The sequence below is a fragment of the Sardina pilchardus genome, chromosome 8 (assembly GCF_963854185.1).
Source record: "Sardina pilchardus chromosome 8, fSarPil1.1, whole genome shotgun sequence".
Classification (NCBI taxonomy): Eukaryota; Metazoa; Chordata; class Actinopteri; order Clupeiformes; family Clupeidae; genus Sardina; species Sardina pilchardus.
Genome location: NC_085001.1, coordinates 8,458,053 through 8,484,769, shown reverse-complemented (window position 1 = coordinate 8,484,769; position 26,717 = coordinate 8,458,053). Strand labels below are relative to the sequence as shown.

General features: G+C 44.3%; 1 protein-coding gene across 1 annotated transcript in view; it reads right to left on the bottom strand.

Annotated features, from left to right (window-relative positions):
• antxr1a (ANTXR cell adhesion molecule 1a) overlaps positions 1 to 26,369 on the bottom strand; it is a 35,593-nt gene extending 9,224 nt beyond the window's left edge. The window contains exons 1-15 of the mRNA XM_062542593.1: positions 25,834 to 26,369; positions 18,688 to 18,759; positions 18,312 to 18,383; positions 15,677 to 15,758; positions 15,251 to 15,284; positions 15,045 to 15,124; positions 13,879 to 13,947; positions 13,571 to 13,651; positions 12,312 to 12,372; positions 10,558 to 10,656; positions 7,536 to 7,605; positions 6,833 to 6,911; positions 5,924 to 6,019; positions 3,243 to 3,284; positions 553 to 651 (exon numbers count right to left, since the gene is read on the bottom strand). Of these exons, the coding sequence (XP_062398577.1) occupies positions 553 to 651; positions 3,243 to 3,284; positions 5,924 to 6,019; positions 6,833 to 6,911; positions 7,536 to 7,605; positions 10,558 to 10,656; positions 12,312 to 12,372; positions 13,571 to 13,651; positions 13,879 to 13,947; positions 15,045 to 15,124; positions 15,251 to 15,284; positions 15,677 to 15,758; positions 18,312 to 18,383; positions 18,688 to 18,759; positions 25,834 to 25,988 (1,191 nt within the window). The 5' untranslated portion in view covers positions 25,989 to 26,369. The remainder of the gene's footprint in view (positions 1 to 552; positions 652 to 3,242; positions 3,285 to 5,923; positions 6,020 to 6,832; positions 6,912 to 7,535; positions 7,606 to 10,557; positions 10,657 to 12,311; positions 12,373 to 13,570; positions 13,652 to 13,878; positions 13,948 to 15,044; positions 15,125 to 15,250; positions 15,285 to 15,676; positions 15,759 to 18,311; positions 18,384 to 18,687; positions 18,760 to 25,833) is intronic.
• Positions 26,370 to 26,717: the final 348 nt, after the last annotated feature.

Below are 26,717 nucleotides of genomic sequence, written 5' to 3'. Positions count from 1 at the left end.
AGGGGATACAGACAGGGATGCAGACAAAAGAGAGAGAGAGAGAGAGAGAGAGAGAGACAGAGAGAGGGGTGAGATTGGGGAGGTAGAGACAAGAGAAAAAGAAAATGAAGGGAAGAAGAAAAGGACAGATGTACGTTTTTCAGGGGGGAAACGATGCGCCTGTTAAAGGCAACTAAGCAGATACTCCTGGAGCTCCAGATGAGCCTCTGCACACTGTACTGTACAGCTGGTCGGCGGCCAAGTCTGTAAATTCCAGCCGTGTCTCGGAGTCTTATCAGGTCCTAATGGAAAACAGCTTGGACTCACAGTGGGGACATAACCGTCACTGCACTTAACATCCACTAGAGTCCAACAAAGACTCAGATGGAGTCTGGCACTGGCACACTATCCTGTATGTGTATCACCTGGTGAATGCTAAACACTGGTTCTGTGTGTGCTGCTATAGGCGAAAGTCTTAAATAACATAGCACGTCTTGAACACTGCGTTGCACAAATAAATATTACAGACGATGTTTGTCTGTCTGTAGAGTGTTGAATTGTTAGATGTCAGACCTCCATCCGCTTGATTCCACCCACTCCTCGGCCACCGTAGTAGGAGGCGTCCACTGTCGGCCACTTCTTCTTCGGCATGCCATCCTCATCCTCCTCGTCCTGGGTGGGAAAAGAGATTGTCCTTTATGTTACTGAGTACAGTATGTGACTGCTAGAGCATTTTCCCTAGAAGATCTTTTGTATCTATCTATAATCATCAATGGTAAATCAAACAGACCCAGTTTTCTCAGCATGACATAAAAAACTGTGAAATGACATTTCCTTAAGGGGTTACATTACATATAACAAACATAAAACAAACATATATTTTAAAAGGATTCGCTTTGAGTAGTGGATGTATACTTATGGATGTTGGGCTATGGCTATATGGCTATAGGGGGCCAGAGTGTTAAGTCAGAAATGGGGGCCAGAGGACCATATCTCTTAAGCAATGAAACCCACCCCTCATTGAGCTCTTCCATGATCCCATGAAGTCACTCATAAGTTCGTAAGAGAGAATTGACAAAATGATGACAAAGGCAGCACACATCTGTGTTTATGAGTGAAATAGTCATCCCTGAAGCCAAACCTGTGACCTTTCTCCTGCAGGGGCATAAGGACCTACCCATTTCCCTCTTGAACAATAACAGCCTGTCACTCTTTGCTATTGTTGCTTGCTATTTAATTCTGATGGCACTATACGCCTCCATTTCCACTGTGGATATAAGTGTAAGAGTAAGCCACACAGTGAGTCTGCAGTTTTCAATCTCGCCATGGCATATGCAAGAGGAAAAAAAAAAGTCTGCTCCATCTCCTATCCCTCGAGTGCTTTACGTCTTATAAACACAGTTGGTCTCTTTTATGACCTAAATTTTCCATTCTAAAGAAGTTCAGTCCCCCCCTCCCCACTCCTGCACCCCGCCCCTCTCAATCCCCTCCTTTCCCTCCCCACCGAACTCTGCAGTTCCCGAAAGTGTACCATGCCCCGTATGGCATGCATCGGATCTCAGGAAATGACATAGACCCGGCCGACGCTGTCTGACACGCTCAGGTTTCAGGCTGTCGGTGGAGCCGAGGCCGTGATAGTCCAGACTAATCTAATCTATCGCCGCACAACAGGCAGCCGCTGTCACGCGAGACACTGACGTAAGGCACCCTGCGCTCAGAGGGGGGGGGGGGGGGGGGGGTTCAGCGTGTTTCGAGACTTTAGTGCTCAGAGCTAATTTATGTTCAAAGCCAACATGATAATGAGATTTTAGAGTTGAGTTTAAACCAGGCTATGAACCACCAGAAATCTTGCGCAATATCTTGCGCAAAAGCAGCGGATACGACTGCTATCTCAACATGCTATTGACTACCCATCCAGCATTTTTCTACAATAATCCGTTTATAAATATTATTTTGTGAAAAAAATCAGATTTTCAGTGACATGATTTAATGGTTGAGTAATTGAACTGAATGGGGTGAGGAGATGATATGTTTCATATGAGACACTGCTTTGCCTTTTGGCCAACTTCCCTCAGCCTGTGGGGAAACATAAGCCCCCCAACAAACATCTTTGGAAAGATGGAAACACTGCATGTACATAGTTTGACATGGAGTATATTTCAGGGTTGCAAAGACAATAGGGGTAGGCTTATAGTACTTTTATCTAGTAGTACAAATCATCATCAAAAGTGGTGCGCTGGGTTTTATTGAGTTGGGCACAACCACTAAACTAGACGAACGCAAACACACACACACACACACACACACACACACACACTCACACACACATAAATAAATAAATCATTCTTTCATTTACTAACTTCCCTAGAAGAAAAGATCCACATACACACATAAACAAATATAATAAATTATATTCTTTCATTTACTGACTTCCCTAGATGAGAAGACCCCTCCACACACACACACACACACACACACACACACACACACACACACACACACACATAAACAAATACTGTAATGATTCCTTCATTTACTGTCTTCCCTTGAAGAGAAGACCCATTGACACCGTGTTAGGGTCCAGATGGTTCTACAGAACACTTAAACTGAAAATATCCCATAATGGGTAATTTGATTTTGTTACCACTGCATCATTGAGCAATGAAAATTAGATGATGGCATCTTGGATTTGGCTGAGTCAAAGTAATAAAAGATGTCATCTAATGACTTAACTAAATGTTACTGTGCAGTAAAGTAAGCGCGTTAGCAAACTACTATTTATAAAATTAAAACTCAGTCACTCAAAAAATATTCCAATGTAGTGAAGGGAGAGAGCAGTCAGCCCAGTTCTGCTAAGTACCAAACCTGCAGCCACGACAAAGAACCAGGCAGAGTGCATACTGCACCCATCACAGGGCCCTATACCATACTGTGTTAAACTGATGATCTGAATTTCACCATAGCTATATATTATAAGATAAGCTTTACAAAGTATGCGAGACCCATCAAGTAACATGACTCCTCTGCATTTCTTTGCTTGACTGTGGACACTTCGCTTTGGACAAAGGCGTCTGCTAAGTAACATAACCGTAACCGTAACCGTAACCATAGCCGTAACCGTAACCGTAACCGTAACCGTGACATCAGGTTATTACTGATATTCAGTTAGTGTGTTTTTGTTTGAACCAAGTTTCTCCAGTAAAGTTGTGTTGATGTATCTGCATGAAAACAAACCAATAATACAATTCATATCTGCAACTTACCGAGCTATCTTCGACTACTGGTGGTGGAGGCTCACGGATAATCTAGAGAGAGAGAGAGAGGGAGAGAGAGAGAGAGAAAGGTAGAGAGGTTAGGGACGAAGTTGGGGTATTTAAAGTCTCTCACGTGTGCTCAAGTTCACACTCCTGCTGCTGGCATGTCAAAACTAATCCTTTCCTCCTCGACGCAGTTTCAAATGCCCTTTTCATTAGCATGTCACCCAGTCAGTGAGTAATGTGTTCAATGTGTGTGCCAAAGCAAGGATACTTAAAAACACATGACTGAGGAATTGGCCCGCTTTTTTTCTCTCTTTTTTCCCCTCCTCTTTTGCACTATTTACAAGCAACGTGAAATGACCTAGAAATCTGCCGGACAGATTCCATAACTTAAGGAAGGTCGGGGAGGAGTTGGAGGGTGAGGGTGGTGGTGAGGGTGGAGGGGGTGGCTTGCGAAGCACGGCGAAGAGGGGCTCAGGACACAACAACATGCGAGTATGAAGAGTCACATACCAGAACTCCCAGAGAGACGAGACTCGGTGTGTGTTTTCAAAGAGCTCATTTTGGGAGGAAAAAAAAAAAAAAAAGAAGAAAAGTCACCCAAACCGGACAAACATCTGAGAACACCCCCACAGGAATGTGCACCGTAAATAACAAGTCTGATTCGTCCTCTGCTGTTGTTTTTCGAGAGAGATCGCGGGTCAGGATGCTGTTATTAATTGAGTTAGAGTTCAGACAATGCAGCTCGACGTTTTGCGGAGCACCACCGTTATGCAATGTGCAGCTAAACTCCGAATGTAAAGTGGACTAGCAAGGCTGGATTTTTCCTTTGAGCATTTCCAAAAGCTGAAACACTAGCTGCCTTCCCATGGCAACCTTCTCTTACTTTCCGAAACACTTCTGGGCAAAACTATCGACTGGAAATGATTGTATATGGCGAAGATCTTTCCCCAGTTTCAGCCTCAAGGCTTATAAAAATACAGCTTTACGAAGCCTTAGCTTTTTGCCTGGGGCATCTGATCTTGAAAAAGAGCTCTGAAAAATAAACACCATAAATGTGGTCCGACAGATGATATTTGACTAAAGATTAACAATAACAGTGACACCTGTCGTCCAGCATGGCTTGCATAACCTCCCGTCAAAATGCCGGAGAATGCGTGCTAAAGTGACTAACAGCATGATTTTCGCTCTCTCCCTCCGAGTGAACTCGCTGTTCCTCCCGCTGCTCTGCATTGCCCTGTCGCAGGACCTCCAGATGAACTCTGACTCAGTTCTGGAGTCCGCTGGTCCAACATTACTCGCCTCATCACACACTTGAACATGACCCTGATCCAATTATGAGAAGACTCTTGAGTAAGAGTGGTCAGTCACTAATGTGCTTCTGACCCTGTTCCAATTATGAGAAGACTCTTGAGTCAGAGTGGTCAATCACTAATATGCTTCTGATCCTGTTTCAATTATAAAAAGACTCTTGAGTCAGAGTGGTCAATCACTAACGTGCTTCTGAGAAGTGATTTGAAGACAAACGTGCAGTATAGACACAAGAGATTGGCAACAGATACTGAATTAAGACTGAAGTCTTGACCCAGAGTTATTCCCTTGGTGTTTCATCGGAAGGACGATTTCATGCCCTTGAGAAGCGTGAGAGGTCTGGTCCTCCTTCTTTTTCCACCAGCCTGTGACCCCGGGAGATCGAAAGGTCCAATGGGGTCGTCAGGCCCCAAGGAACTCAACACACTCCTTCCACCTGCCCATGACCTTGGGTGGTGATAATGGACTTAAGGGAAGGTCATAACAATCTATTACCGGACTAACAAATCAGGACCCAGAGGTCCCATGTGGCCACCATGCAACTCCCAGTCACCTCCCACGCTCCATGGGAATTTGTGCTCGGCGCCATAGATCTCTCTCTCTTTTTCCCTGTCTGCCGTTCACCCGACCCAGCTAGCTCCCACACTCCGGCACGGCTGGAAAAGAGATCACTCGACACGATCTGCAACCTTCAGCAAGTCGGGACAATCACACTCGTGGAGATGACCTCACCTTTGTGGTGAGGCCGTTCGTTAGCTTAACTCTTACTGTAAGTGACGCATGAAGACAGAGAGAGGGGGTTTTGGGAGTGGGGGGGGGGGGGGTTAGGAGGTTACATCTCAACTGAGCAACTGCTCTCAAATGCTGGGAAAGTTTTTGAAACCCTCATGTCGAACCAAGGGCAGCGTACCAACCAAGTATGGCTCATATATTCAGTGGAAGCTATTAGAAGGAAGTCATTTTTTTTTACAAGAAACCACTGTCAGACTGCTTGTGACAAAGTGTGCAAAACGCATATGTGGGAAGTTTTTGGGGGTATTTCCATTCTGGCTCGTGGTCTGAACGTCTTCACTGTGTGAAAAAGGCATGTTGTAAAAATATTGCTGATATGAGGTGCCAAGCCTGATATACTGTAAGAGTAGGTGGAGCTCATAACATTGCTAATCGGAGTATTTTTTCAACTACCATCCTTTATCTGTTTGAAAATGTAAACAGTAAATGAATGCGTTCACATTTCAAATGACATCTATTTGGCATATTCATGACAACATTGCTGATACGAGAGGACTATGGAAATGTACCTCAGCCTTAGCATCACGACTAATGATGCTAACACTGCTATTTCCATGATGGCAATCCTAGTCAGAGGAACCTACCACTGTGCAGCAGAGAGGCCAGAACCACCACAGCATAGCCAGGATCAGCAGCAGCATGAGGATGAGCAGAGCGATGGCCAGGATGGTCCCATCAGACTGGAACACAAACGCACCGTTTTATAATGGAATATCAGTGGCAATGAGGATTATATTTTTAACACTCAGTTACACTGATATATGATCGTATGGTCCAAAACTGAATAAGAAGCAAGTGTGTGTGTGTGTGTGTGCGTGCGTGCGTGCGTGCGTGCGTGCGTCTGTCTGTCTGTCTGTCTGTCTGTCTGTCTGTCTGTCTGTCTGTCTGTTATATTCTGTCTGCCTGTGTGAGTCCCTCATGAAGACGACCACAGAGTGCTGGCTCTTTACAGTCAGGTTCGAGGATAAAGACAGCTTATTTTTTAAGAGATTTCACGAGCAAACCTTTAATATTGTGAAACACTAGATGATTCATAACAGCTGGAGAAAGGGGAGAAGAAAGGTCCGGATTATGAGTTGTTTTCAAGACTGCCTCACAATGGCTCAGCGCCATCAGAGGTTACAAGGGCCCTTTGGACGACTGCTAACCTGGCAGGTGTTATAATACTCATTTCCCCATGCACATACTCTATGGATTCTCATTGGCAGACGAGGAATGTCAGTTATCTCAGTACTGAATATGCAAGCTTTAGGGCACTTGACTTGACTGAAACAACAGATGCCTGGACAAAAACAAGAGAGGACAGAAGACAGACCAGCTGTGTGCTATGTGTTATGCCTTCAATTTTATCTGAGGATGTCTGTGCTGATAATATTTGTTTGATCATTTAAAGTGGAATTTCATTTGAGCATATTTTCAAATGACGATAGTTTTCTTTTTTGGCAGTCTGAAGTCTGATCAAGATCTACTGCATAGCATAGTGTTGTACTCACACAACCCACGGTGGTAATGGTGACAGAGCTGGAGATGAAACTCAGGCCTTCGTTCATGCTGACATACAAGGAGGCATGCCTGCAATACAGATACACAAGTCTGATGGGTTTCTGCAACTGACACCCTAAAGCCAAGCACACACATTACTCTACATTGTATGCATGCACTGTATTACAAACAAAGAAAAATGCATCCTTAAACGTTGAGTCTCAGAATGCCTTCACACTAGATGAGTTTAACTGCACCGTACCCGAGTGCGACTACTCCCCACTAGCCCTGACCCAGCTGGTCTCTGCTCACATTACACTTTTTGTTTGCGGTCCTGGGTCCGTTTATGTCATAAACACCAGCTTCTATTTACCAATATCACTTGGCAACGTCGCAAAAACGTCAAATGACTGGCACCACTTCTATCCAAAGCGACAAAGACTTGCAACGACGGCGGGTTCGGGAATCGAGCCCAAGCTGACTGATTGTCAGGCGGTGACGTTATCGCTGCTGCCGCTCAACCGCATTGGTTTTGTTGCAGAAGTTTATTAACATGTGTTGAGTTTAATTCCTCACTAACACGATATATGAACACATTCAGAGCAAGCAAAGTGTAATAAACCATGTAATAACCAGTCTATTAAGCAAGAAATAAGGAAAAAATTTAATAAACTTTATCAATGAGTTATATGCTAATGTGAACACAGCACTTACGTTCCCTCCTCTCTCAACACTGGTGCAGGACACAGCATGTATGTATCTTCAACAATAAGAGGCTTCACCACTGGAGAAAAAGAGAACCCGAATAACATAACTGTATAACACCAACTGTAGAAACAGGTAGTATAACTCAAGTTAGCACTGGGGAGGGGTATAAATTGCTTGTTGTTTTAGATGGAGAGCAAGTCAACAGCGCTGAGCCATGAGAAAACCCTACAGGGACCTGTTGGGAGAAGAAGCTGGCCCTGCTTTGCAAACAAGGTAATAAAAACATGGCCGCCGCTCTTGAAGGACAAAGCCGTAAGATATTCTGTTGAACTTCCTGGTTGGAAGGCAGATTCGTTGAGCTCCTCTACCCCAACACTGGCTGTTTACACTGGCCCCAGGCAGACATACCTCAGCCCTGAGGAAATCTACACAACTGCTGTCTCTTTCCTGCAACACCCTGCTGGATGAAGGGATTTGGAGGAAGGGGAGGGAGGTGGACCCGCTCGAGCATTAGCTGTAAGACCAATACCGCCGAGACAAGAGCTCTGGTCTGGGCCAACATAAAGTCATCGGGATATGATACACCCCCGGATCCTTCGTGTTCTCTCAGACACCTCAACAGAAGGTGAGCCGGAGGAAGGGAGAGAGGCCTGTTGAAGGAGGCCGGGGCTTCAAACGCTTCCTTTTTGCAGCGATGATTGAACCCCCCCCCTTTCCCGACGCCATCCTCCTTCCTCTCTGCTGCAGGGGGTTGCCTTTGTCCGCGGCAGATCCGGGCAGTGACCGCCTGCCTCTCTCTGCTCTCCCTCTCTCAACATGTGGCCAGGAGTGTTGGGATCCTGGCAGGGAGGCTTGATGCATGTCCTCGAACTCTTTATTAGTCTGTTTACCCACTAGTGCGCAAGGAAAAGGGCCATGTTTTACTGCCTAACTGAAGACATGTGCTCAAGACTGGAGAGTGCTTAATAAATTACCAGAACTGACTGGCCATACCGATACCATCGCCTCTGAGCCTCTCTCTGAGTCAGAACAACAGCGCTGCTCTTCAAACAACTAAGCAGCCAGTAGGTGGTGGATTTTACTTGATGTGTGAATCATGACGCAATTGACTGTGACGATTTATGGCCACAGTAGTATTGTTTTCGATGGAGATGTGAAGATCACGTTCTGTGATAAAACAACGTGCTGCATTGCACAATCGGGGGGGGGGGGGGGGGGTTATTTTTGTGCTTGTGTGCATGAAGTGGAAAACTGGCCACATAGTGTGTCCATGGCCTATGCATTCTGTGAGTTCAAATCTGGTGTTTGTCGTTCCCGAAACCTCTGGATGTGTATCACCGTGTGTTGAAAGGATCTGTGTTCTGATACAGGCCATGGTTTGAGACCTTCAAATCTCCTTCAAGACTCGATCGTCCATCACATCTGCAGGCATATAAGATGCAGGGTTCCGTATGTCTTCACTTGCGAGCTGTTAGCGTGTCCGAGACATCGGCTCAAGCAGACTCTCAGCTGTTGAACACATGTAGCAACACACAGAGCCCCTTCCCACCCATGGCCTCTAATCCACGAGATATTTGGAAGTACTTTCAAGAGGGAAAGGAGAATTAGCTAAATTTATATTAAAGAAATCGCCTTTGCAGACAAGCACTGTGGGCAAAACAAAGTGGGCATTTGTTGCTTAACATTTTCTTTGTCGAAAAAGAAAGGGAAAAAAAAGCTTGCATCAGCATAATTAGGCTTTGTTTACAAGAGCCTCTTTCCAGCATTTGGACTGGCCAAGTATAAACAAACACCGCTGGACAGTGGACAAACTGCACGTATCCTCAGTGGAATTAGCGTGCAGGAGAGATGAGAATGGCTAGGGGGTGAAGACTGCAGATATAGAGACAAAGCATTTCCCTTTCGTTCTAATAGTTTCCATATCCTGCGCTCATTCCCCACCGAGTCGTGTGGACACACAACGTAAACCGCTTACATCCCCTGAAATGCTGACTGCTTTCATCATCCATATTATGGGGGATGCGAAACACTCACTAATCTGAAACCTATTAGCATACAATATAATGATATCAGACCCAGATGAGTCTGCTTTGATCTGACCTAATTCAGACGCCATCGCTGCTCTTCACACGGCATTAGCTGCCCTGAGGGTGCAAACATCTTAGCGGGGGCCATATAGGCATCAGCGTTTTATTAAAGGCTGACGGCGGCCGGGAAGCGTAGCTTGGATGCAACTCAAGGACATTGTTCGTTCCCCATCACGGCTTTGTGTGTGGCGCCGTGCGTTTCTTTCTCCTCCACTAGGTCTGCCTCACCTGGCGAAGGGCCACGCCGTTAAAGGCTGCTTTGTGCCTGTTAAAAACTCTCCAACTACCAATCACGGCGGATCCAGGAACACTGGTGCATGTTTTCGGTCTAGTGGGGCCAGATTTTTGTCAGGAGGTTTCAGAGAAACGATAGCTCAGGGACACTTCACAGACCTGTGTGATGGCAGTTGCGAGCTCAGTGGTAGTCAGCTCAGAGCTTGCCAATTTGAGCTGAATCATAAAAACAACTCTTATGCAAGGGCTAATTATCGCTGTTTACAAACACATTAATGCTTTGTACATAATTTGATTTCAGTGTTTGTCTGCCCTTTTAGACACACATTTGAAAAATAATTGGTCCTTGTTTATTAAAAGAAATTATTTAGGTCTTTCATCTTGAAATGGTTTCAGTAAAGACCTCTAAATAGGTCCACACAATGCCAAATGCTGACACACTTTGTGAACAATGCCGACTTAATGGTGGGTCACTTTATATACCGACCATTCTTGTTTTATATAGAATCTAATTACTCCCATCACTTGTAAAGATAATCGTAATGAAGGTCTTAAGACATTTTCAGATGGCTCAGTGGAGAGCTCTAATGGTTCAGCTTTACGTGGCCCAAAATACAAAATTAACTTGGAAGAGGAAATCATTTATGTGATGCAGGTATGATGCAAGCTTATGCTGCATGCATCACGGCATCAGAGACGGCACTTACTCCTTGTGAGAGTGTCATTGATGCGGAAAGTGCAGAGAACTTTTTCCACGTTGCGGGCGTGGAGGAATCCATTCCCTCTGACCACCACCTGGAATGTCTCTGCAGAAGAGGAGGAAGAAGAAGAAGAGGAGATGGAGATGGAGGAGGAGGATAAGGAGGAGGAGAAGGAGGAGGAGGAGGAGGAAGAGATTGACATGAGCTGTTGGTAAAAGCATACACTCCCATCACGGCTGGATTTTGAAGGGCCCATCTCACTGGGATTTTACAGCCGTTCTTCAAAAGAAACGTTTTTTTTTCGAGCGCCGTGCAGGAAGAAGACCACTGATTTACGAGGAGTCGTGTTTTAGTAAAGCCCGTTATTTGTTGAATCAGGTGGCTTGGCAGTATGGCTCTGGCTGAGGCCCTCTCGAAAAAAAAGCCTGGCCTTTGGGACCATGGGCGGCAGCACAAACATACCACACATTGCCGTCAAGCTGATCTGATCTAAGCCCCTCCGAATTGGTAGCTCGCTAACTGCCACGCAGTGTCCAATTGTGTGCCGATGTATAAATCTGACTGCTTTGCGCTGTTCAGCAAGGTCATATTCTGTTAACGTTGTACTTAAAAACCTCTCTGCCGCGACCGCAGTGGTTGCAAGACAGACATACTTGACTGAGAGACACTCTCCAAGGGGGTGCGCCTGTGGCCAGCGAGACATGTAGTTGTCCCAACATGAGAGGAAGGGTCCACTGTGCAGCCAAAGCCACAGAATCCTGAAATACTTACAGTAGGCGCACACATATCACAGAGGAAAAGGGGCTCAAGACTGCCCTGACGGCGGACCAAACCATCAGCACCATTTCTGACAGACATACAGAGGGGCTGGCATGACAAGGGCAAAGGTTCTTGTCTCTTTTAGATGGCTAAGTACATGAAAAGATTAGCTTGATACAAATCTGGATAGATTTTGGGGGGAAATGTGCGAAAATGACAAGCATGAAGCATAATTCAATAATGCAAGTCAGTGTAGCGTGAATCCAAATGATGACTCCAAAAAACAGACCTTTGCTGGACTTTGTTTTGTATCTGTCTCTCAGAATGGGGGGGGGGACTCACTATAAAGAGTGAGGCCTTCGCAAAAGGGGTCACACTTTATTGGAAGACTGTCCAAGAACTAAACCCATAAACTCCAGCAGCCTGTGCAGAAATAAATAGCAGCCCTGCTAGATTTCTAGGAAAACTCGGCTTGAGTTCGCGGAGGAAAGCGAGATGTTCAGCACAACACACTTATTTGTTGATCTCCCCATGCAGCTACTGGGGTCTGGAGCCCATCAAACTCTCCCACCCGCTCAACCCCCAAATCAGAGGGGGTCGAGAGGAGCTCCCGTGCTTCCTGCTACTGTTTTCCCGTGTGCACACACAGGAGAAGTGAGGGCTTTCAGTCCCTGTGCAATGCAGTCACTCATCCTTTGGATTTAGCATCCAGTTGAGTATAGGCTCTGTTCTTGTGTTGTGTGCGTGTGTGTGTATGTGCCTGATCCAGAGAGAGAGAGAGATTGAGAGAGACAGTGTGTGTGTATGCATGTGTGATCATGGGAATGTGTGTGTGTGTGTGTGTGTGTGTGTGTGTGTGTGTGTGTGTGTGTGTGTGTGTGTGTGTGTGTGTGTGTGTGTGTGTGTCTGTTTGGTCGGGGGGGGTTGGCTCAAGGCCCCGGTGAGATGAAAGGTGTTGGGCCGGATGTCCACAGAAGGCTCCCCTCCCCTCAATCACTCACCTCCTGCACAGATACTGGAAGGTTCCGCCGCGAGGATCTCAATGCAGGATTTCCTGAGGATCTGAGGGGGAAACCAGAGGGGAAAGAGAGGGGGGGGGGGGGGGGTTGAAAACGGTCATGAGACACCGTGATTACATAGGCAAGCTCTTCAACATCATTACTCCTGAGGTCACAAGCAGTGTCTGGCATCAATTCACCTATGAGAGAGAGAGAGAGAGACGCTAACAGACAGCGAGGCAAGGAGAGAGACAGAAAGAGAGAGAGGGAGAGAGAGAGAGAGAGTATGTCTTTTTATGTATCCTAGTATGTTTTTATGCGTGTGTTTACACATCAGCACCTGAGCATGCTCCACTTGTCTATTGTTGTTGTTGTTGTTGTTGTTTAGCGTGTGAATAGGTTGCCTCTCTATCTTCCTCCATCCACTCTCTTCAGCAGAACTATGCATGCTCTCATATGCCTGAAGATCCCTCTGATTTACTGCGCAGAGGCCCTCTCCTCTCCTCGCCTCTCCCCGGCACCAGGCGCTCAGGCCAAGTGTTTTCAGTGGGACGCTAATCGGCAACAGATGACTGGCTCAACTGACCGACCCTGGCCAGAGCGAGCTAGCGGTGTGTCGAGCTGCGCCAAACGAGGGCAGCAATGGGGAGAGGAACAAACCTGCTCACCCCGACCCCTAACCCCTCCCCCAAAAACCAACGCGTCGTCTTTACTGTTCAATCATTCATCGGATGGAGGAAATATGACTCAATGCCTCGCTGCTGAGAGCTAAAGGATACAATGCACAGACTTTGATCCGGTTTTTGGGTGGGTTCCAGTAGCGTCCCCATCAAAAAGGCTTGTGGGCGCAGGGGGGTGCACAGTGGGCTCCCCCCTGAAAGTGTTGGCCCTGGTTTGGGTGAGTTTCTAGGCCCCACTGACCATCTGAGTAGCCCAATGTTTGTGTTTCTCTCTCTCTCTCTCTCTCTCTCTCTCTTTCTCTCTCTCTCTCTATCTCTTTCTCTCTTTCTTAGAAAAAAAACTCCCCTATTTTCCTTCACTTCCTTTTTCATTTTTCATTAGCCCTGGAAATCGGAGAAAGCTCAGCCAGTGAGAGAGTCCTGATGGAAAGAATTTTGTTTGAGGAGGTCTCTTTGAAGAGCAAAGAGGCTGTGTGGAAAACAACAGCTCTTGGAGGGATGTCTTCTCTGAGCGGAGCAGACAGGTTCCAGCTCCCATGTTAATGCCCTCGCTATTTGTCCACAAAAACAGCGATAACTTACTGAATCAATGACTCCTTGCAATGCCTCGAAACCGCCATTCACTGGAAAAACATGGTCCTTGCTGTCTGCTATCTTCGCCAACTGAGAGAAGCAGGAAGGAGGAAGATAAATTGTTAGTATTAGTTAGTATTTTTCACTTCAGAAATGTGTGCTGGAGACATTACAGCATTGTAACTATTACAGTATTGTAACTTTTTTCAAACTCTCCCACAGTCCTTTGCTCAGCTATTTTCAGTCAGCTGAGAACGGAGGCTTTGGCCTGGTCTGGTGCCAGACACCGTGCCTAATCGAAACAGAAGGACACCCACCTGGGTCTCGTTGAAGTCCTTCACCCCGACGCAGTAGACTGACGCACCCAGGCTGCGGGAGCGATTAGCCTAACAGGTATCCACAACAAAAACACAGACAGACAACACCACCATTCAACTTTAAGCGCACGGTTAAGCACACAAGAACAACACTGGCTTAGAGACTTAGACAGACACGTCCAATTGACATAAATGAGAAAATTGAGGAAATGAGATCACGCTCAATGTAGACAAGAAGAAAATGGTGGTCATTTTCTAAATGGCATAATTAAAAGATGAAAGTCAGGGGCAGCACATGTCGGCAGTAGACACGAGAAGAGAGGAACACAGTGTCTGGACCCATCTCACCTCACCACTGCCCATGAGTGACAGTTCATGAGACATTTCAAATGTTTCATCTCCTGTTTCTGTCCAACCTTTTGACCAGTAATATCATTCTTACAAAAATACTAAAAAAGAGATCAGTGGCAGCTTATCAACCCTATAAGCCAAAGGGCAGCAGGTGTGTGTGTTTTTGTAGAGAGAGAGAGAGAGAAGAGGGTTGGTTGGCATATGTAGATGATCAGTCAGCATTTAACTGCCCACAGATGCTCACGTGCCACTCTGGAGCCTACCGGGGGGAAGAGTTATAGGCTAGCGCCCGTCGCCCCAGATGTATGTGCTGGGCCCCAGATGTGACTACAGTCTACGTTCTTTTCCTATTCTGAGGGGGAGACGGGGCGATAAGAATCTGCCAGGCCCACTGACCTGCTTCTCCCCCTCTGACCCAGAATCAGATCAAAGCCGGTCTGGAGGTGATATATACTGTACAGCGATGGTGTTTGATCTGTGCCAGTCTCATACCATACCCCTATGCAGGCCTGTTTACAGTTAAGACTGAAGTACAGTAAGATGCTGGTTAAGGAGCTAGGCTAGCATGCAGTAGCCTGAAAATGTGTGGGTTCAATTCCTGCCTTCTACTCTTGTGCCCTGAGCAAGGCACTTAACCCCAAGTTGTTCAAGTGGCCCTTGTGTGACATGTTTAAGTCACTTTGGATTAAAAAAAAAAAAAAAAAAAAAAGTGTTGGCTAAATGAATACAGTATATGTAAATATCAATGCTTCAGTAGCCCTAGAGGCTAAGCTCAGAAGAAAGAGGTCTAAAGAAGCGTTAAGATGGTGCCCTACCTCTCGCTCAGCGTAGAAGAAGAGGTCTTCATGCAGCTCGCCATCAGTCAGGGCGATGATGACACTAGCAGTACGGTACCCTGTGTTCGGAGAGAGAGAGAGAGAGAGAGAGAGAGAGAGAGAGAGAGAGAGTTTGATGTTTGGTTTTAGATGAGTTTTTCCACCATTATAAAGAGAGGTGTGAAGGAGGTTGAGAAAAGGGTCACCTTCAGAGTTTCCATAGTAAATCTGCTCACTGGCCTGGGAAGTGAAAAAGCACAAGATGAGTTCCGTGAGCACGACATGAGTTCTGTGAGAGGCGAGGCATCATTCATGTGAGTTCTAACGGCTGATTGGAGGGGGAGTTCAATGTGCTCGTAATGCTCTGCAATGCGTTGTTTATTCTGCTGTTGTTTGGAACGGGTGGGAATTATGCATGAAATTGCCCTCCTTTAATGGGCTTCCCTTTATGGCACTGGCTCATCTTCTCACAATGGAAACTAGTGAGTTTACACTACACAGCTTTATCTCTGTACAATGCTTGTGAAATCACACACCATGACTGCATATGTTCACTGCATTGAACAGTGATTAACAACATAATTGGCTAACTGTGCAGTCTAACTGTTTACTGGCTTGAGATCTCATCTCACCCTTTGAATGCCCTCGTGCATGAAGGTGTCTCCCCCTGGCAGGACCATCTGAAGCTCCTCCAGTCCTTTCCTTATCTTTTCCCTGCAAACACAAACACACACACACACACACACACACACATACAGTACACACACACACACACACACACACACACACACACACACACACACACACACACACACACACACATACACGGATGCACAAAGATGTCCTCTGGTGAAAATCACGTTTTAACTTTGGTAACATGTCTGTGTGGTGTCTGCTATGTTTTGTTTTTGTATCATACCATTAGTGTGCTAAGCAGTCAATGTCATTGTCAAGTATTTCTGCTTTTAACATTCATTTCAACCAATCACAGGCCAGGTAGGTCAATTCAGGCATCAATCCATGAGTGTGTCATAATACAGAACCAATCCAGTACATGGGGGTGGGACAATTCTTCAGAGAGACACAGACAACACTACCACAGGCTTTGTTATTAGGTGCCAAATTAGACTCAATGATACAAAGCAGATGTTGTGGTTTAACAAGAATAACCTTCTCAGTCTGTGTGTCCAATATTCTAAAATAAAGTCTGCTAGCGCAATGTAATGAACAACTACAATGACCAAATCCATAAATAATAACAATATAATATGGTAGTTGTCGTCAGATGAGAGTGAGAGGTGCTTGGATGGGAGAGGTGTTTTGTGAAAGAATGCCTTGGCCTCAAGTTGGGTTGAACGTCACCGGACCGTAACTGCGATTCTGGGCTCCACTAGCTGTTTCTGCTGATCGGAAAATCCATTTAAACCTTCCAGCCAGGGAAGTGCTGACCCACCCAGTCAAAACGCTTTTGCTCTCTTTCTTTCTTTCAGCACAGATAGATACTGTAGAATCGGCATAGACATGATGTGCATTACTGCACTTATGTGATAGATAGATAGATACAGTAGATAGATAGATAGATAGATAGATAAATATAGATAGATAGATAGAAGTTGCATAGACATAATGTGTGATACTGCACCCAGTCAATACGACAGACTCTTTTGCTTTTTGCTTTTTTGCTTAAATAACGTTATCAGACTTGGAGGGTGGGGACTGATGTGGAAGTCTGTACATATGACTACCGTATGTTTATCTCTGGGGAGCTAGGCTCTTATTTTATACTAATAATAAATCACACTGGCTGCTACAGTGATGAGGGATATGACACTGGGACACAGACCTTGCGTGGAAACAGGGCCGTGTCAAGATGACACAGCAGGAAGACAGTAAAGAGTCGGGCGTTTTCATGGACACATGGAAAGGGGACAGTCAGCTCATGACGGGCGCGTCTCCCAAATCCAATCGCAAAAAAAAGTGACAATTTAAAGATACTTCAAAAGCACATGTTGAAGCTTTTTCGCCTGCACAGATTTTAATACTTGGATATGATAGCGGTGTCACGGCGGGAACTCATAGGCCAGATGTTCTTCACCGCTGGGCGTCCTGGCACTGCATGGGCTCTCTGATAAACGTGTCTTTTTTAAAGACAACAGGCCGGGATTTGTTGCTCATTTATTCGATCAGCGGAACAGGCGTTAATAAATAACAGGCAGGCTAACAAAAACAGCAGCACACTCTCCTAAATACACAAAGTGTGAATTCATCGGTGCGTCTGATGTAACACTCACAGCACTGAGAATTTGGTTGCTGTCTTTTATTTCATGAGGTAAACTCTCTCAATAGAGACAATGTGTTGTCTATAAAATACCATGAAATGCGTATGAAAATAAACTCTGCTATGTGAGCCACATTTCATCTATTACTGCCATGCCCAGAAGATTACTAGGCTACATAAGTAGGTTATATATGTCTTCACTGATAGTATTGAAGATCAAAGTCTTCTAGGACAGTGATGAAAACGTTCAGATATTTATTTGAAATGATTTCACAATGCTGACACGTGAAGACTTGGCATATGAAGCTACAGTAGGTGTACGCACAACCACATCTTTCTCATCTAGAATTTATGACAACAGATATCATGACTTCAAATCACAATGTATGCCATTCTGAAAAGTCGGTTTCCAAAATGATTTGATTTATAGACCTGCAACTATTGAATCAAGCTGTGGATTCCTGCTATATCATTAATTCAGCAAAATAAATTGTGATTCCAGTTCCCTGATTCAAAACAGAATGCGTGGAAATGCCCCGCCCCCCCCCCCCCCCCCCCTAAAATATGCAATCCCTCTTATTCACAAGAAATAATTAGTAACAGAAATTTTTATTTTGTGACTGTAACTCGGATGACCTAACATGATGCCATATGTCTTCTGAAATGAAATCAACATCTATGATGCGACATTAGCTGGGAAGTCCACGACTCCATGAACTCCATGAACTCCATGAACTCCATGATCACTGATCACTTTGCTGCCCACAGCTCCACATGCATTTGGCCTACTGTTCTCAACGTCTAACTGCCTACAATGCACTTCTTTGTTCATCTCTGACCAGCTCCCAATCTCATCGAGCTCAGGAGGAGAATTTGACATGGGGGACTTGTACTTTCATTTGAACACACACACACACACACACACACACACACACACAACCACACACGCACACACACATACACACACACGCACACACACACTCTCTTACCTGTCCTCTGTGAGACGCATCAGGATCCGTCCCTCAGTGGAAAATACAATAAAGGACATCCGCAGCTGTGGGCTGCAGAAGAGGGGGGGTAAGGGGGGTTTGGGGAGGAGAAAAGACGAAAGTAAACAGAGGGAATCTGCAGACACATGGTCTCGCCTGCCAAGAAGCCATTTACTCCACACACAATCACAGCTCCTGTTTATATAACTTGATTTTTCAGCTCGTATACTAAATGAGCAATGTTGTGCTTTTTATAAATGCCCTGAGAGCATACAGGTTAAAGGGGGCCGGGTGTGAAGAACACTGCGGGACTTTGACATACTGTATGATTGGGTTTTCGGTGCATGGGGGCCATGCTCTGTGGATTCGTACGCACCTTATGAATTTATGCGCCAGATGTTCGACGAAGTGGTAGATCTCAGTCCAGTGGTGCATCACACTGCCAGACCTGTGGAGGTAAAAGACGTGTTCACACACTTCATCAAGACCATGATGATGATGATGATGATGATGATGATGATGATTATGGGCTATGAGGATGGTAATAAATACTATTACATTCGTCAACATCACAGAGACTTGTAGGATAATCAAGAGAACTAGAACATTCAAGTCAGTGTCCCGCAGTCAAAGATAACATTACAGGTTATTCCAGTGATGCCTGACTAGTTACGCCTGAGAGGATTAATGTACGCTAGACATAATGTTCCATGTATGCTCCATGTATGATCACTTCTTGAGTATATAGGAAAGAGAGTCCATGCCTTGAGACTATCATCTCAAAGGAGGTGTTCTAATGTGCAGGAAAAAAGATACAAGTGGAGAAAAAAAGCAGGTAAACACTTAAGTCTCTTTTTGCACTCCTCTCAGTGTGTGTGTGTGTGTGTGTGTGTGTGTGTTATGCGTGCGCAAAAGCATTGAAAGAGTAGGATCGTTTGTCACATAAACCTTCAAAAGATTTAATGGTAAACAAATGCCTGCCTCTTGCACATCTATGGCCTGAAGGTAACAAACAGATTATATTCACAGCACAGTCAGACGAAACCTTTCATACATTTCTGTTTTTATAAACCTTTTCCAATGAAGCCAAGATTCTTCCTCTAAATGGCAATCCTCTCATTCAAATGAGAGAGAGAGTTAGACCTTGAATAAACTGTTTTTAAAGATGTAAACCAATTGCCTAAAGTCAAGCAAACACAACATCAATCTCTTCACAGCTCAGTGAAATACAGCTGTGGTATTAGTTGATATAATCTTTTCAAATCCCCTTAAGTTAAGACTGCCTTTAGTTGCAGTGTAAATCAATCAAGTTGAGAAGGTAAACAAAACTGATTATGCTTGCAGATAATGACCAAGAATACACAGCATTTGTTTGGAATAACTCACCATTCATGATGATCAAAAATAAACAATTTTGCTTCATAATAAACATCATAACCCCGGTCTTTAACGCTTATCTTCACCTGCCCATCACACTGTCTTATATACCGGATACAGAGGATAGCCCTTCTCTTTTGTCTACATGTCTAAGGATCTAGGAAAAGCACACATGAGAGAACGATACCTATGAAATGAATTGGATAAGTCCTCTGATATTGAAGGTTTGCCTAGTATAGGTGATGTGATGTTGGAGCACGGAGATAACAGCCCTTAACAGCTGCATAGCATGGTGCAGCAGGTCATGTGATAAGTGATACGTGTCCTGAAATGATCTTTATTGTGGAAAAAATGTCCATGTGTCCGGTGGGTGTGCATTCTACAGAAATGTATATTTCCATTTCTTTCCGGTGATCTGTTCTCATGGGAAGAGAGGAGAAATCACTTGAGAGGAACTGAGACCAATTCTGATTGTCACGTGAGATATTTTAAACTGTTCATAATGCAGAGACACCAGTTAAAGATATTACATTTAATAAACTCACTGTCTGTTTTCCTGTCTAAGGTTGATATTTCTCAGATACACTTCCAGCCGACTCTAACAATGTGCATATGCCTATCCATTTAACCTCTCCTGAGTAACTGTCCTCCCTCTGCTGTCAGATGCACTTATTCAAGAGGAGAGCACTTCCAGTGATGACATTAATACTGATAGTGAAGCATGGGCACTTACTGTTACAGTAACAACTGTTCACGTGTTTTTGTTTAGTTTTTGTGCGTATTTTGGCTTTTTTTTTGTCTATGCCTGTTTTTTTTTATAATAATAATATATTATATAGCGCCTTTCATAATATCCAATGTTGCTTAACAAATGGAGGGGGGACTAGAGTTGCACTAAGGCAAATTCCTATGAGCTATACAGTAATCTAGCAAGAACACATTGATCTGATGGTAGTTTTGCAGCAGGGCATACAGTAAGCTCAGGTCACTGGTCAATTTCTGGCGGTCACTGGTCAATTTCAGTGACTTGAGGCTATAAATGCTAACAGCCCCACAGGCACTGGCATAACACACACACACACACACACACACACACACACACACACACACACACACACAGACAACGATACTCTTCATCAGCCATCACACTGATGGAACAAAATGACTGTAACACCGGACAAATTTGAACTTGAAAGAGTCAGCTGCGCGACTTGATCAATAGCAGAACCCAGACAATTTGACAGCGTCACACCACGGCAGGTTGCTGAGGTCCAGATGCTAAAACCATAACCTTAGAAGGAGGAAGAATTTGAGTAGCTCTGTTTTGTGCATCTGTTATTGTGGTGTCCAAATAAACGCTCGCCACACCACTTGACTGGTAACAACACCGTAGGGTCACGGCTAATGCGCCCCAGTGGCATAGTCTCTGGCCATAAGACATCGCCTCAAATCATGCCTATTCTTACCTCATCCTTCCCTGTCCCACCTACTTATCTTTCGCCAGCCATTCTCTCTATCCCTCCTGCAGCCTGACTGATTGTACTCAGACTCGATCTACCTCATTTGATTTAGAATAATGTAGCCTACAGCGTGTTCATTCCCAGCAGGCAGAAATGGCTGAGTTGTTGTGTCATCAGTCATGGTCATGACTTCACAGTGACATGACTGGGTGGTGGTTAGATTTTTGACATAACGATGCATGAGGGTTACATTTGATAGCACGTCAGTCAAGGCAATCATTAATGACTTCATCCATTTTAATAATCCGTGACAGATTCTGTGCATTTTTATCAAGTGACTGAATAAAAAGGCAAGAATTTGATTAGTGTTCATTAATCTCCCGGAGCCTCGGTTCAAAAACGTCCTCTGGAATTTTGACATGTGTTTGTGTTTGTCTGTGGTGGAGGTTTGCGCTGCACTCTTCTGAATAGAGATTCCTTGAATGCTGCTTTATTTGACCCACTTACTGTAGATAACCAAAGCATCATGGACATGGGTTTCTCACAAGCCAAGACAAGAGTGCTGTGTGGTTGCATTTGCCAGACACTGTTATTCACAGCTTATCGTAATGGTCTTCAAAATCCTGCAGACAGTTCCTCTGAATTGAATGGGTCAACATTTCTGGATGATGACCGCTACACATCAGGGTGTTATTTGCCATGTCAGGACTTATTTTCCTGTGCTGACCAGCAGACATTATCCCTTACATACAGTCAAATAGCTCATGGTAGAAGAGGATCATGACACTGGAGTGCTCCTTTTCTGTTGTTGGTGAGGTCAGATATACAGTATCTAAGTATTTATTTTAGCATTTTAGTGAAGCTATGTCAGTTGTGCTTTGTAGTAATGTACGTTCATTGGTGAGAAAATCCTGGTAAAATTTCTTTATTCACTGGTAGAAAGTAGAATCTGCACTGTGCATAGCAATACAGAATTTGTATTTCTCTGCTGTCTTCAGAACTTGTCCACTGTCCATTCCACAACTATTCAGCATCTAGCTACTGTGCCTGTGAAATTATTGCCATCTGATACAAGCGCGGTACTTTGGGGAATGTACTGTATACTGGTAAATACATTTTGTCACTCCTTTTAGGCTATATTCAGTATGACTTTCCATATAGTGAGGATTTACTTCATAACTACATACAGATGTGCGAGAAACAGAGTGAATTTCAGCTTTTTCATAAGTGGGACAATGAGATGACTTATCCCTCTAGATATCACCATGATTTCATTTTGTGATGGGAAGGCTGATGTTTTGGCTAATATTATCAATCTGTGCCAAGTATATTATGGTGCGTTGTCAAGTGGAGATATCTGATTCGGAGGGTGGGGGGGTGGGGGGCTAATCAGCTGCTAGCCCATTTTCTACAGGACCTCAGTATTAGTCACAGTTGTTCTCAGCGTGGCCTTCAGGATATGATAAATCAGGGAGACAGGCAACGGCTTCCGCAGATTTTTTTCCCGGCCACATGTGCTGGCTCAACCCAAAAAGCCAAACCATAAACTGGAGCAAGGGAGAGAAATTACATAAGTGTATAGGGACTGAGAGCAATGCCCACAGGCTGCACACCAGCTGTTGTTCCCCTGAGACCTGGACCGAATGGTTTAGAACTTACCCATGACAACACCACTAATGATGTCCTAACTCGCAAAATTAATATATCTTTCTCAGAGGGAGACTGCGCTAAAAGAAGTCTACTTTAGCTACTTGCAGTACAGTATAGTTCAGTTGTTTCCAGCACAGTTACAAGAACAATGTGAAATGGTTTGTTTTTAGAGGTAATAACAATGAAGTAAAAGGTTTAATATTTATGAACTTGTGTTCTTTGAGGGCATAATAGCTGAAGTAACTGTTGAGGAGGATATTTTAGTTCAAGCAACCCTGTGAAATAACCTCTGTTTTTATTAATCTGCTTTGTGCTTTGAATGCCTGCTCTCCAATTTCCATTCAATGAAAACCTCCTCTGTTGCACAAATGTCTAACTGCAAAGGCAGTTTGGAGACTTGGCAACTGGAAAAAAACATCTGAACTTTTCAGAAACCTTTCTTCAAAAAGAGTGTGGGGGAGAAGGAAGAGGAAGGCTTTAGACCTTTGAGCAGAATTATTCAACTCAAATTCAGAATCAGACAAGAGCAATTGAAGACGATAACAAGGTCTTTGTTGCAGAATCCACACATGCCGGGAGAAAGCATCATTGATTAGAAACAGATGCTGTTCCATTTGACTATCCATTAATTTGGTCTGTCTCTAGACTTGGCTCAGAAAACTGTCTAGTCTGTCTTGTTTTTCTTCTTTCACTCCAGTTGTTGCTTACAAGTCCCAGGGGAAAGGCTTATGTTTTACATTAACAAAACAATCTAATCCTCACGAATACATGGCAACTTGTTGAAAATGGCTACAAATTAGTAACTCAACGTTTCAGAGGGCTATATATGTATAGGCTATACACGTATGACGGCTATTTCTTGCTGTCAAGTATAGTGGAGTCCAGCATTTCTTGACCAGCAGCATGTTAAACCTTGAGACACAGACCATGTGGATACAGTGAACAGAAACAAAGTAGGCTATTAGTAAATAAACCTTTAGCATGTGCCTGCCCTGTTTAAGGTTATATGGTCAGTTTTAATGAGCATTAACTTTGTCCAGCAAGTTAAGCTCTCAGAATATAAGCAGCATTGCTGAGTCCAGCCTTGAAACAGTCTACAAGCCAAGCAAAAAATAATCTACCAATATATAGTATTTTTGTCAGTGGTCTTGTTGGTACTGAAAATGAGTAAGCACTCTGATTTGAGATCTGAATATAACAATACAGTATTTGGATCAATTTTTATCATATCAGAAGCAGACGAGTTATTGCGTAAAACTTGACTGAAAGAAATATAGGCCTGTCCCCCGAGGAGGGGGTGTTATAAGTCACTTCCGTATGGGGTTTTGTATCTGACTTCCTAATTGTCTCTGTTCCACCATGTTTGTGAAATGAGATCTGAACTGATGTCATTTTGTAGACCTACATGTTGGATCAAAGCTCAATTCAGACTTCTGACGCGCAATATGAAAGCTGGATGGTAGGCAACGACACATGTGTTTGTGTGTGTGTGTGTGTGTGTGTGTGTGTGTGTGTGTGTGTGTGTGCATGCGTGTGTGTGTGTGTGTGTGTGTGTGTGTGTGTGTGTGTCTTTTTCCCTCACCACAAGCCAACTATATAACAGCAGAGGAAAGATTGTCAAACTGGTTAACACTGTGTCACACACTGTCAACAAAGCTGAGGGAAATATCAGACCAAATCAAAAACTGGCCTGTCACCATGTCCAAAACATATAACGCCAAGATCTTTTTGCCATGGTTGTCTTTACTGTTTTCTCACATTCACTGCACAACCAGTCAACTCTCCCCTGTGTAAATGCTTTCAGAAACTGAAACCTGTGGAGGATTTCTGCTCGCTTGGCTTTTAAGTCTTTAATCTCCCCTGTCTTCACCTCATCAAATGCTAACATGAGACTTATGGGCTCATTTTGCACTGCCCATTAAACATTTTCCACGCTTGGCCATTTCAAACATTGCTTTCTCATGCCTGCCTCTCATATTGTGTACTGTCTGTAGGCTATGTCGAGTACAACGACTTTCATGCGCTGAAGAAATCACATTTGTAACTGTGACTTTATAACAAATGATAAGAGCAGACCACATATCCGAGGGCAGCACTCTACAAGTAAGTAAGACGTTGCTAAGATGCGCTCTAAGCAACCGCTGGTAACTCATTCACCAGCTGTGCCACTGACCCCATTCGGAACCAGCATGTCTGTGCTTTTGTTTGATCCTCTGCGTGCCAACTCTGGTGGGACAACAAAGCGCGTGTGACTAGCAAACCAGAGCTTGATGGACCAGCGACGCAACACCAGACCTCAGCCTCGTAGGAAACGTTCAAAACATCACCTTATTTACAAGCGCTGTTTACCAAGCACCACAGGGTCCTCCTGTGAGGACAACATGAGCACTAAAGCATGGCAGCAATGGCGCACATGTTACTCCAGTTTTGACAATGCACAAAGTAGGCTAAGGACCATTTCCCCTCAACTTCACAAGGGGGCAGCAAAGAGATGAAGCCATGACACAGAAACCTCTGTCCCAAAGAAAATCTGCGATGGCAAATTTAGCAGCATATTGATAGTCGTGGACAGAACTAATAGTGACAACACACATTATAATAAAGGCCACACTTCAACAAGACTTTTTGCCTTCAGCAATAATACAAGTCCAGGGCTGGTTGCAAATGTCTCCAAATAACTGGGTGCCATAGTCAATGATGCAATTGGGCAAGAATTAAACTTGTTTCGGGAAGTTTGGCACTCTGCACTGAATGAAAGTTCAATTTGCAAAGGTTGACTTAAGTCACAATTGAGGTAAAGTGTAGCCTACTTGCAAAGAAATGCAATTAACTGTAGAGATACCGCTTGCAATCATATTTCTCAGGGTCCTGTCATTTCTTTTTGCATGCAAATGTCATAGGCTAATTTAACATCATAAACCTCATAGTAAATGTCTCCATGAAACCCAATATGATCAATCAAGGGCAACTCATGAAACTCTCAAGAGAAAAGAAGAGTATAGTGAATAGTAAGAGAGATATCACAATAAACTCACTTATCCAAAACAAAGTAGAGGTCAAAACCTCCATAGCAGGTTGGTCTTGTCAGCACGGTGTCCTGATTATGACCGGTGTTCCCACTTGTTGAGATTACTAGTAGAGATCCCAGCAGAAATGCCATGCATATTCCTTTGCTGTCAATTGCAGACATGATCCTGGTGCTCAGAAAAGCAAATGCAGAGAGATGAAAAATCAGAGAGATGAAAAGGGAGTCATCTGAACCAAACAAAGTAAGTCCACTGAACTTCTCCCTTCTCCCTTCTCTCTCTTTCTCTCACTCCCTCTCTCTCGCTCTCTTTCTCTGTCCCCCCTCTTTCTCTCTCGGGTGCAGAAGAGTATTCCTCGTTGCAGCCAAAGGCTTTACAGTCAGCTGAAATATCCACTGCCCAGTCCAGTCCGTATGTCCAATCTGGATCAGCTAATTCAGTATATTGACAAGTTAAGCCGAGTCACTGTGTGTCCACAGAGCATGCACATAAGCACTCATTCACTCCTCCTCAAACAGCTGTGTGACCCTGAGACAAACTTCTGCTATCAACTTCACTCCAGGGTCCTCTGTTTAGCAGATGAGATGATGGCTGGTGTGTGTGTATGAGATCCAAACAGCTTCCTAGAAAGCTATTGTGAGTGTGTGCAACAGTTGTTCAACTCAAACTCTACCCCTCTTTCTTTCCCCCCTCTCTGTTTCCCCCCTCTCCTTTTTGGTGAAGGATTCGGAATAAGACAGAGGGAAAAAAGTCAATGAGGGTGACATTTGAATCATTATTGCTATAGCGCCATCTAATGGTGGATGCTATTATATTAAAAAAACAAGATAGCAGACCTACATACATGGGATGAATTAGGGCATCAAGAGAAAGGGAGGAGTGTATGTGACTGT